Consider the following 13556-nt stretch of genomic DNA (forward strand, 5'->3'; position numbering starts at 1 on the left):
AAATATTAAACTTCGTTTGGAATTTGCTAAAAAGTATCAAAACTGGGCAACTACTGAATGGGAACGGGTTATTTGGTCAGACGAGACCAAAATTAACAGAATTTGTTCAGATGGCATGTCTTGGTGCTGGATTCGTAAAAATGAAAGGCTTAAACAACGACATGTAAAGCAAACGGTAAAGCATGGCGGCGGATCCCTAATGTTTTGGAGGTGCCTAACAGCATTTGGTGTTGGATCACTGCACCAAATTAATGGCATCATGAATCAGTATATGTACAAAGATATTTTATATCTTTGTACAGATGCTATTGAAAATATGCCATTCGAAGAAGAAAATGTAATTTTCATGCATGATCGAGACCTTAAGCACACTGCTAAAAGTGTGAAAAATTGGCTCAATACTAAACAATTTTCTGTTTTGGATTGGCCTGCATAGAGCTCCGATCTCAATCCCATAGAGAATCTATAGGGGTTACTGAAAAGACGACTTCGGGATTCATATAACTCCCAACCAACTTCAATCACGAATTTGCATAACAGAATTCAAGAATAGTGGGAACAAATATCTCCAGATTATTGTAAAAAGTTAATAGAAAGTATGTCAAAGAGAATTAGTGCAGTTTTGCAAGCAAAAGGGTTGTGGACGAAATGTTAAAAATAAATAATATATTAAATATTATCAAATATTGGACGTGGTGCAAAACTGAGTCAATCTATTGTTCGTATTATTCATAAACAATAAGATGTTAATTATTGAAAGACTTTCTTATGTTATTTCTAACTGTGATAAAAATAATTATAATGTTTATTTTTTGCTATTCTTTTATATTCCTAGTAATAAATAATGATTTATGCAAAACTTGTGGTCATTGGTTCACTTATGCTCCTTATTGTATTTACAGTGGCTTATAGTGAAAATCGTCCATCACATTCGCTTTCTTAATTTTGGCCAAAATATGCATTATATGAACATGACATTTTTGTAATTAACGTAATAATGTTTCAATCTCTATTGTTACTTGTTTCCATATAAAAAGAAACCCAAATATTGGCAAAATGAATATGTGTAATGACATCTATGAAAACTCACACTAAAAATCGTCCATCTATAATATTCGGGGATTCCCCTAACATATGTGTGTTCAACTGCTTTTCACATTTTTTCGCTTAGTAAGTATTAAAAAAAATGGAAAAATGGAATCTCAAAGAAAATAAACAACAATGGAGGTACGAAAATAAGTAATTTTCCATTATAATGAAGGCAAATCTCAACGTGAAATTGCACGAATTATAAATAGAAGTCGTACTACAATAGAATACATTCTAAAAAGATATAAAAGTGAAAACCGCATATCAAACAAATAAAAATAATATAAGAAGATTTTAAACGATCATGATGAGTGATATGTTTTGCAACAAATTAAGAAAAATCCCAGGAAAAGTGCTCCAGAAATAGCTGCAGATGGTGAAATACATTTAAATAAAAAGGTGCACCTAGAAAATATTCGTAGAATACTACGGAAAAATAATTACCAAGTAGCAAGAAGAAAGTCATTTATCAGTGCAAAGAACAAACTTAAAAGAATCGAATTCACTCGGAAGTACATTAATCAAGGCTTTTCATTTTGGAAAAACGTTCTTTTTGCAGACGAAAGTCAATTCCACATTTAAGGTTCAGGTGGGAGGGTCACAGTCTGGAAGAAACCGAACACAGAATTAAATGTAAAGAATATCACCCCCACAGTTAAAAAAGGCAATGGTTCTGCCATGGATTGGGGCTGCATGACAGCCAACGATGTCGGTGCATTACATTTTATTGAGGGAAATAGGGACAGGTGGATGTACTTAGATATTTTAAGGAAGAATTTGAAAGAAAGTGCCGAAAAATTAGGAATTTAGAATAAATTCCATTTTTATCAGGACAACGACCCTAAACATAAGTCTGCAATTGTTCGGGATTGGTTACTCTATAATTGCCCAAAGGTACTTGAAACACCACCCAAGTCCCCGGATTTAAATGTTACTAAGCATATATGGTATGAATTAGAGACCAAAATTCGGCAACATTTCATAACAAACAAAGAACAATTAAAAGAACCGTTGAAAATAGAATGGAGTAAAATTTCTTCTGAATATACCGAAAAATTAGTTAAATCGATTAACAGTAAGCTTAGAGAAGTAGAAAACAGTAAAGAAAACTCGACCAAATATTAAAAATAAAACTTTTTATAATTAGCGTTTAAGTTTTTGATTTATAACTAGATGGACCATTTTCATTGTGAGGTTCATTTCATACATGTACATTTAAAATGCTGTAATGTAATTATGTTTTTACAAAAATTTGTGTTTTTGGGTTATATTACGTAATAATAAAAACAAAATAGTTCGCTATTCACAACATGTACATATTATTTACTTGTATTTAGACTTTTATAAAAATTGATATATACTTAACCACGGTGGACGATTTTCACTGTGTACCACTGTAGAGTTAGTCTCATTCACTATTTATAAAAGAAATTTATCGAAACTATGTGCTGCGTTTAAAATTTTACGATAAACTTTTATGCAAAGATTACTCGTAAAATTTCTGCAAAAGTATTCACATTCTGCTTAGCAAGGGCCATTTTGTTTTATTTATTTTAAAGCGAATTTTAACGATCTATTTTCATTCGAAACTTTGTTGAAAGAACATTGATAATTAGACGTTAACGCGTAAAAGAATTTTTAAATTACATCTAAAATGATATATCGTTAGTTTCGAGGTTTTTGGATATTTTCAATAATAAAGTGTTATTTACCTCTCTGTACATCGATACGTCTACGCAATATCAATGCATACCGTATTTACTTCATTTGACCTAACGACCTACTTGATAAGTTGCAGATATGCAGTAGCTTCGTATGCTATTAAAAGCTTTAGCAAAGTAAGTACAGTGTGCATTAATAATGCGTAGATGTATGGAGGTCGTATCGAGCACGTGACGTAGATTTGTGTACAGGTGTTGAATAATACTTCGCCATTCAAAATGTTTCAAAACTTCGAAACTAATGATATTTACACCCATGTTTACTAAGTACGACATGGTTTTGCAACACCTTGCATAGATAATCCAGAAAATGTATCACTACATGCACGTATCTTTGTTCAAGATTGCAACGTATCGTTCGTTCGCTTGAAATAATAATAATTCCCAGTCGTGTTCCCAGCTCGAGGTATTAATTCGTTCGATGGTAAGGATTAATAAATCGATAAAACAGATAATTTGAATTGTTTCGTGTACAAGTCTGTATCTGACCTGAAAGATGGTGACCTTCTTCAGCACCGAGAGATTAACGTGCAGCGCCAGCTCGGTCTTCAGCTTATCCGGAAGCAGACCCAGCGCGGTGTTGATGTCGCCGCCGCCCTGTATCCGTCCGCGCGACCAGCTGTAGTCGTACCACCTGAGGACCCTTCTTTTCATCCCTCCAGGCACTTTATGGTGTCTCATGTAGGTCTTTGCGCCGTCTAGCAGCCTCTCGAACTCCAGACGGTTCGCGTTCCGATTGGTGATCACGTTCCCGACCTGTCCGACGATTGTCGCGAAAATGAAGACGCCGATCAGGTAGCTGACTATCGTGAAGACGTACCTGCGGATCAGGAAGCGAGAAAAATATCCGATCAGTCCAAGGAGGATGTGAACGATGTCCTCAGTTCATGGACGAGCGGCCCCCGCCGGAGCCTTTCTCCTTTTTTTTTTATTCCTCCCTTACTTGCCTCCTCTCTTTCTTTCATACGTTTGCTCCTTCACGTTCGATCATCTTCCTTCCTTCCTTCCTTTCTTCCTTTTAACTTAACGTGATTACTTACTTGCTCTATTTGCTCTTTCACCCCTCAATCGTGACATTCAGTCGCGCCCAACCTCTTGCTCTCTTCTCGCCCAGAAGAATACAGGTGCGGACAAAATTAAGTGGACAGGTGGGTAAAATAGGTATGAATTTAATTTAATCAAAGTACTATAACTATTATGCACTTAAGTTTTATATATTATACAGGGTGTTTCGCATTTTTCCATGCACACTTCAGCAGTGTGGTCTACAAGTAAAACTAAGACTGAAATGTTATATAACAAAAAATCCATAAATGCTTTGTTAAGAAGTTATAACACAAGTAGGAACTGTGAAACTCGGTTAGGATTCAGGACATTAAAATAAGAAAACAAATTTATAATAAAATAAAATCATTCTTTTGCAAGCATTCGATATCGTGAAATTCTTTGCAATCTATTGAACATAAATTTGAATAATAGTTTTAAATTTTATGGCAACAAAAAGTTATCATCGAAGAAAGGATACTTTAGCACCCAAAATAAGTGATAGAAACTATACTCAGTTACTTTTCTTAAACAAAATTTTAGTAAATTTGTTTGTTTAGTAAATAAAAAAACATCACATTTCATATTTTTGTCATAACTTCTTAACAAGGCATTGATGAATTTGTTGTTATACAGGGTTTTCGGCCACCCCTGGGAAAAATTATAATGGGAGATTTCAGAGGTCAAAATAAGATCAAAGAATACTAATTTGTTGATGGAGGCTTCGTTAAAAAGTTATTAACGTTTAAAGTTCCGCCCGTACTGAATTTTTTTCTAGAAAGTGTGCAGGATTTCGGGGGTAGGTCTATTCACCAAAAAATATTGTAATTGATCCCCGCAACCGAAAATAATTTTTCCAGAACGATTTAAAATTTTTTAATATTATCGACAAATTTCACACCTTCTCGAATTTTTTTTTTGGTAGTGGGTAGGATTTCGAGGGTATGTCTATTCACCAAAAAATATTGTAATTGATCCTCGCAACCGAAAATAATTTTTCCAGAATGATTTAAAATTTTTTAATTCTGTCGACAAATTTCACACCTTCTCGAATTTTTTTCTAGGAAATGAGTAGGATTTTGGGGATATGACTACCAAAAATGATTGTAATTAACCCCTGCAGCTAAAAATATTTTTTTTAGAACGATTTGAAATTTTTTTTTTCGTCGAAAAATTTGGGCACCTACCCTTTTGTCGATTTTTCTTAAAAATTCGTTTTTTACTTTTAATAAATTTGGTTAGCGCTGCATAGAAAAGTTGTTTAGTACTTTTTTATAGGTATTCGTAATCTCTATTTTAGAAAAAAATTTCAATGAGATACGTTCACTATTGTAGGAGTTATGGCCGTTTGAAAATTGGACGACTTTTATGGAGGTTTTCTTATTTTACGAGGTCAAGGAGCAACTTTTCCAATATTTTTAGAATTTCTACATATTCTTTACAAAAATACGCGTTGATTGCTTTTTGAAATATTGAAATCGTCCAATCCGTTCAGAAGTTATGACGTTTCAAAAATGTACTTGAAATTTCAGGGAAGCATTTCTGGTCTCACATTACATTTTAGGTAAACAATTTTTTTCTTGAAAATGCGTAGGATTTCTGGGGTATGTATAATGACCAAAAATGATTTTAATTTCCCCCTGTAACTAAATATAATTTTTTTAGTATGATTTGAAATTTTTTTAGTTTTGTCTAAAAATTTCAGTACCTACTCGAATTTTTTTCTCGAAAGTGGGTAGGATTTCAGGGGTATGTGTATTCACCAAAAATGATTGTAATTGAACCCTACAACCGAAAATAATTTTTTCAGAATGATTTGAAATTTTTTAATTTAATTTTTTAATAACTTTTTAACGAAGCTTCAGTCAAGAAATTGATATTCTTGATTTTCGTCTTATTTTGGTCTCTAAAATCCCCCATTAAAATTTTTCTCAGGGGTGGCCGAACACCCTGTATAACTTCTCCCATTTTTTTAGTGTATCTTTATGGTAGAAAATTAAAAGAATAATTGAAATTAATATTTATACTTGTGTTGAAATAAAATATATTTAACGAAAATGTTAATTGATTGCCGAGGGACAAAAATAAGTGAACACTCGTTTAAGATGTTAGTATAATGCGAAAAATGTTAACAATCGCGAAGTATCCTTTTCACTTTCACGCAGTAGTTTCATATTAATTATTTGGTCGATGCGTAAGCTTTGCATAAAACAGATTATTTGCAAGAAAACAGCAGATTGTTGGAAAGAAAAAAATTTTCAAATCAAATTCGTAAGTTGATTATAGTGATCAGTCGAAATAAATTAAGTTACTGTATAGTAGCAAAAGAATACAGCTTTTCTAAAAGTAGGGTTGAAAAAGTTTATACAAACTATTTACTACGTAGTACCGTTGAAAATTTAAATATTGTTGAAATGTTAAAATTATGTGTGTTATAGAAAATAGTACAACGAAGATTGCAGGAAACGTGGTTAAGATACTATAAATCCAAACGTAAACCGCACATTAATAATATCAACACGAGAAAACGTTTAGCTTTTACCAAAGAAATTAAGCATAAAAAAACCATTTTGTATTATTATGTCAACTGTTAAATTTGGTGGAGGGTCATTAATGTTGTGGGGGTGTTTTTCGTGGAATGGAATTGGCAATTTAGTACAGATTGATAAAATAATGAGTGGAAACAAATATATTGAAATAATAAACTAAAATTTAGAAGAGGCAGTTACGAAAATGAGACTTAGAGAAGAATATTTTGCAATAGGACAACGAGATACACTGTTAAAAGAAAAACAAAAAATTTTTGAGGATTCCGATATCAAATTATTGGAATGGCCGGCACAAAGTCCAGATTTGAATCTAGTCGAAAATTTATGGAGCATACTAAATTCAAATGTGTGATTAGAAAAATGGCAGAACAGGAATACTTGTTTTAAATATTTACGATTGACATTTGGAAATATTGATAAAAATTACATTGAAAATATGATAAATAGCATTTCACGATGTTTAAAAGCAATTATTGCTGCAATGAGTAGTCATACTACATATTGATTTTATATTTTTGTATATTTTAATACACTATTTTTTGTCTTTCGGCAATTATTTCCGTTAAATATACCTTATTTCAACACAAATGTGAATATTAATTTCAATTATAGGTTAAATAATCTATGTACCGTCAAAATATATAGGGTGAGGCACGTACTAGTCCTCACGATTCTTCAGTCCCTTTCGATAGTCTGACAAAAAAATGTTTTTTATCGAAGTTAATCAGTATTTAACCAACAAGAAATTACAGTTGCTTAAATTTAAAAAGAAATTGATTTTCGATAAGAAATTGAGGTTACTGTTATATTTTTAAATGGAACTAAGTCAACGACCTTGCTACACTATGACCTTCAGATGACATTGAAAGAAAAATTGCTATGAATCGATTGCAACAATATTTGAAATTCGGTGATTATAATTATATCGGCGATACAGGCTTTGCATTTAGACGTAAACAAATGAATGTAAACATTACGAATGTTTTATTAATAGCATATCATTTATTCAACTTCAGGACTTAACAGACATAATAAAAGAAAAGTCTATACAAAACCAAACTGGAAACAAGCATGTTAAAAAGGTGCATGTAATTAGTAATTAAATTAAATGTTCGAACTGCATTTCACCTTCCGCAACACAAAGTTCTATTCTTTGTAATGAAGTCTTATGTGTAGCTTTAATTAGAGAACCTCTTTGTACATTCATACACATTTTGTATAAATTTTCCTTTTATTTTATTTGTTAAGTTCTGAAGTTGCATAAATAATCATTCATAATGTTTATGTTCATTTGTTTACGTCTACATGCGAGGCCTTCGTGTTATTAATTAGTGCCGAATTATTTCAAATATTGTGGCAATCGATTCATGGAAATTTTTCTTTCAATGTCATCTGAAGGTCATAGTGCAGCAGATCGTTGACTTAGTTCCATTTAAAAATATAACAGTGACCTTCATTTTTTATTAAAAATGAGTTTGTTTTTGAATTTAAGTAATTGCAATTTCTTGTCGGTTAAATACTGATTAACTTCGATAGAAAACATTTTTTTGTCAGATCATCAAAAGGGGCTGAAAAATTGTGGGGACTAGCTCGTGCCTCATCCTGTATAAAACTTAAGTGCATAATAGTTATATGTATTACTTTGTTTAAATTTAATTTATACTTATTTTCTTTACCTGTCCACTTAATTCTGTTCGCAATTGTAACCGCTAAACCAAAGCGTCGCGAAACTGTTACAATAAATTAGAATAACCGTCATTTCGAACGAAAATTCTTAATCATTTGGGGCACTGTTTAAATACCAAAACACTTGGCACGGTTTTTGACCGCAAATAATTTTAACAATATCGGATAGAATTTGAACCAAAAGGAAAGAAACAACTTTTCTCCTTCACGTTTTGACCATTTGTCGACCGATCGACGGAGCAACGGATTATCGCCGCCATGTTTAAGTGCCTGTATTTCTTTCGAGTTTATCAAAGGGAGAATCAATTATACATTATGTTATACTTATTACTGATTCGATGCAATATTATATTTTACTATACTTATTAGTAATTTGATCTACTGTTTAAAAATGTTTTCAATTTTATAAATTATACTTTCTCTCGCGAAGCCCACCATTTTCCGAAGATTCTAGGAAATAGGTTCTTTTTTATATGTTTAAATTATTACTATAATCGTGTGCAATCAAGAATCGTGCCAGGTTCTTTTTCTTGAAATTGCGTCGCGGGCTTGAATTTTCTCCTAAACTTCTACCACGAAGTTAAAAAACCACTGATCTGAGGAAATGAATCCAGGAATACCCTAAATCCCCTCGTAATTTACGAAATCTGATTTCACGACGAGTTGCAACTAGTTTTTCGCCATTTCCGAATCGTTCGCATCGTGAAATGTTCGTAGGGACTATCGACAGTTTGAATCTAGAAATCAAGAGATGTTTTTTTTGTTAATGCTTAACAATTTATTAAAAGATGCTGTAACGTCAGCAATTTCTTTGATATCTACCTATGAAACATAATTGTTTTAATCTTTGTAAAGCTGTCACAGCGATAAATTAACAACATGATTTAATTTTTCTCAAATGTTCTACTTTTTTTTTACATTCTTATGTTTAAAACTCGAAAATGAAGGATCTTCTTTTTATTAATTCCCAATTCACAATGTGATTCTTTGTAGTATAAAATGCGAAAAAGGTCTTTTTAATTTGCAATTCAGAAACGAACCTCTTTCTTAAACTTCGACATCTATTTCGGAATTTAATCAATTGCTTTTATTTTCTCGACTGAAATAAAATAAATTTCTACGATAGAGATATAGATAATTAATTTAGCGATGGGAAAAGACCATACAAGAATAGCACTCCATGAAATATTAATATATCCGATTAATCTGTACGCAGGGCGTTCGACCACCCCTGGGAAAAATTTTAATGGGGGATTCTAGAGGCCAAAATAAGACAAAAATCAAGAATACCAATTTGTTGATGGAAGCTTCGTTAAAAGGTTATTAACGTTTAAAGTTCCGTCCGTACTGAATTTTTTTCTCGAAAATGCGCAAGATTTCGGGGGTTTGTCTATTCACCAAAAATAATTTTTTCAGAACGATTTGAAATTTTTTAATTTAATTGTTAATAACTTTTTGACGAAGCCTCCATCAAGAAATTGGTATTCTTGACTTTTGTCTTATTTTGGCCTCCAGAACCCCCCATTAAAATTTTTCCCAGGGGTGGCTGAACACCCTGTATATTTTCCTCGAATATAATTTATTTAAATAAACGATACAATTATTTTCTCAGCAATTGATGCGCATGCAAAACTTTCCAGACAAAAATTCATTCAAAGATGATTTCTCGTTGAACAACTTCCGAACTCCGAATTTCACGTACGAAGTTTGATTATAATAAAGACGATGTTTCGACAAATTCAAGCTCGCAACTGGGACGAAAATTTTAATACAACGAAACGTCATTCGCGAACGAGATTTGATGGCAGTTTCATTTTTGTTTCTCGTATTGGAATTTTGCTGTTCTCGCCTCTATTCCGTGGCGACGTACATTTCTCTGAGCGATCTCTTACCATATACGACCTTCTATTCCTCTTGTTTCGCTTCAATCACGCCTAACTATGCACACCAACCATCCACGATATTCAAATACATACACACGTACGCAGACAAGGGAACAGATTCTGACGTTCTTTCTCTTCAATTTTCTTAAGTATCCTTTTTCGACAAAAATTCTCATTCGTCCATATTTCTTTTTCCTAAATTCTCATATTTGGATCTTCCGTTTGTTATTGTTATTCTGTATCCATTCGTACCTCTACTACGTTTCACCATTGTTTCGTCAAGACACTCGCGGTCACAGATAATTTTAACAAAACAAAATTTCACGACTCGTCAGGCATACTAATCCTACTTAACTGCGTTCTGGATCTCTTCGTTTTCAACTTCCTACTTCTAACGTGAAACGTAACGTATTAAGTTATTATAGATATATAATTCCATTGGTTTGTGTTTACACTGTTTGCTTCAGAAACGAATTCAAGTTTGATTCGATCGCGACAATCTATTCGACAACTTCAACGATCATCGTTCATGCGTGTGAATCGCGCGAAATCGATCGTTCGCTCGTTACCTTCAAGTGGCCATCTTTGACGGCAGTAACAAATTACAAAAGTAGAGTGCTCGGTAAACTATCTCCAAGAATCCAAAGTCTCGCCTCGGGGGCTTAAGGTCATCGGCAAACGAGGAAATTCGATTTGCGATTCGCAAGGTACACTCCCGAACCAACGGCAGATTAAATTTGACCCCTTGATCGAGATTCCTGATCGTCGATCTTATTCCATCCTCTACATGCACTTTCTAGACAATTTTAGCGTTTCGTGTATTAACCTTAGAAAGACTGACAAAGAATATCGTCCAAACGATGCAACCAAAATGGGTGCTTATTACGACCTAATGAAAGTTAACACTAAACCTACCACAACTGGTCAAATGACCGTTTTTTAAATTTTGTTCAGAATTTCTAACATACAATGTTATTTTAGCGTTATTTGACTTCATGACTTTTCTTATGGTACATGTACAATAAATTTGTCAATGTTCACTTCTATTCTTATTATTTGTTTTCTGAGAAAAATATGTAATCTGTCATGCCTACCATGACCGGCCATCTGACCTGTTGAACGATTTCTTTGTCTTTATTTTTGTGTAAAAAAGCGGATCTTAGTATCAACATTTTGTTGGCTTCCGATGTATATAGAAAATATACATTAAAAAATTTTAATGGAAGATTCCAGAGGCCATAATAAGACGAAAATCAAGAATACCAATTTGTTGATGGAGGCTTCGTTAAGAAGTTATTAACGTTTGAAGTTCCCCCCGTATTGAATTTTTTTCTCGAAAATGTGCAGGATTTCGGGGGAACGTCTATTCACAAAAAATGATTGTAACTGACCCCCGCAACCGAAAATAATTTTTTCAAAACGATTAAAAATTTTTTTTTCCGTCGAAAAATTTCACATCTTCTCGAATTTTAATCTAGAAAGTGGGTTGGATTTCAGGGGTGTGTGTATTCACGAAAAATGATTGTAATTGACCCCCACAATCGAAAATAATTTTTCCAGAATGATTTGGATTAGTTTGCATTTCATATATTTTTTTTTATTTGTTAAACTTCAATAAACGCATCTACTCAATAAATAAGCTCTTACACTTATGTCGTTGACTTTATTTTCGATCATTTACAATAGAACCTTACGCGTCAACGTAAATACCGACGCGAGTGTAATTTATATTTTTCCATTTAATTTGCTTCAAAGTACAAAAACTTATTCGAATCTTATATAGGGTAGGTTTGGAACTGTTTAAGTTCTAATTGGGAAAACAAGACGTGCAAAAATAGCATACATAAAAAATGAATTACTTCGTGTACCTATATGTATATGTGTGAGTAAAATTATTTTTACGTGCGTTTTTATTATTTACTGTACACGAAATTTGTTGATAAATATCGGTAATATTTTAAAAATATTGTATTTTTAAAGACGATGCTTAAGGTTGGGTGTTTGAATACATGTCATATATATATTATGTCACAACCAATGGAGGAAAAAGAACGTGATTATTATTTTATGCATGAATCTCGTGCACTTGGATCTCTACTTATATTTCTATCGGTGTACCCCTCTACTCAAATTGTTGCAATTTCGTTGTCTCTTCGAATTTCGATGTAATATTTCACAAACAAATTTTTCGCGAAGTTTTAAAAAAATGTCATAGAAAAAAGGAAATCGATTTCTTTGACCCGAAACGAGAATATCCTCTTAAGTTTCCTCGAGTGCAACTGCATCTCCGGTCATTAAGCGGTCGCGTCGTTAGGCGTGCTGCCAGGACCCGAAGAGCTGGAAATATCCGCTGGGTCAGCCTCGATGCCCCCAAAACCCCACAAAATCCGACGAATACGGAGAAAAAAGAAATTATCCTCGAGGAATGTATTTCGCCTTTCATCGCGTCATCCTTTCTCCCTTGGTGTATTCTAACGACCAAAGCCATTTCACTCCGATATACAGTGGCTAACGAAAGTATTCCAACGTTTAGATTTATGACTTTTAAAACGATACGACGTCTCAAGGTTGCGATAGTAAAATTAGAAAATAATTCAATGGTCTATCATATTGTAAATGTACGCCATTTTTTAAATCTTCAGGGTTTAATTTACGCATGTTTTCTGCAGACTAGAACATTTTTTGGTAAATGTTCCAATTATAAGTGTAAAAATCATGCAATAGTTGTAAAAAAAAACATTTTTAAATTATTGAAATATCACCTTCGACCACTTTTATTTATGATTTTTAAAAAAATACGACGTCTCAAGGTTGCGATAGTAAAATTAGAAAATAATTCAATGGTCTATCATATTGTAAATGTACGCCATTTTTTAAATCTTCAGGGTTTAATTTTCTACAGACTAGAACATTTTTTGGTAAATGTTTAAATTATAAATATAAAAATCATGCAATAGTTGTAAAAAAAAGATTTTTAAATTATTCAAATATCATGTACTACCACTTTTATTTATGATTTTTAAAAAAATACGATGTCTCAAGGTTGCGATATTAAAATTAGAAAATAATTCAATGGTTTATTATATTGTAAATGTACGTCATTTTGGACATTGGATAATTCAATGGTCTATTATATTGTAAATGTACGTCATTTTTTTCATTTTCAAGGTTTAATTTACACATTTCTTTTGCAGACTTGAACATTTTTTGGTAAGTGCTCCAATTATAAATATAAAAATCATGCAATAGTTGTAAAAAAAACATTTTTAAATTATTCAAATATCACGTACTATCACTGTACAGATTGTGACTCAAGAAAAATTGCAGCTTCTTTTTTGACCAGTCGACGCTCATTGGGACATTTACTGTAAGTTTAATCTAAAATTGTCTAGTTCCTGCCCCTATCGACGCGAAGGACTGCAATGCAGCAGGTCGTAAAGATGCCCCAGGATTTAGGAAACCGTCCTAAATTTCTATCGGCATTTTGTCAGCCTCGCAAACATAGTTTTCCAAGGTATCTTGGACGGAAAAGATATAGTACTCTGCAATCAGAACGAAATTTACCTTCAAGCTAATGGCCAGGA

At 32.7% G+C, this 13556-nt stretch overlaps 1 protein-coding gene across 5 annotated transcripts in view; it reads right to left on the reverse strand.

Moving 5' to 3' along the window:
* LOC143347966 (uncharacterized) overlaps positions 1 to 13556 on the reverse strand; it is a 240932-nt gene that overhangs the window by 27062 nt on the left and 200314 nt on the right. For all 5 annotated transcript variants that reach the window (XM_076777655.1, XM_076777654.1, XM_076777659.1 and 2 more), the window contains one exon: positions 3300 to 3630. In XM_076777655.1, coding sequence (XP_076633770.1) covers positions 3300 to 3630 — 331 coding nt within the window. The remainder of the gene's footprint in view (positions 1 to 3299; positions 3631 to 13556) is intronic.

Source organism: Colletes latitarsis, chromosome 11 (genome assembly GCF_051014445.1).
Source record: "Colletes latitarsis isolate SP2378_abdomen chromosome 11, iyColLati1, whole genome shotgun sequence".
Taxonomy (NCBI): Eukaryota; Metazoa; Arthropoda; class Insecta; order Hymenoptera; family Colletidae; genus Colletes; species Colletes latitarsis.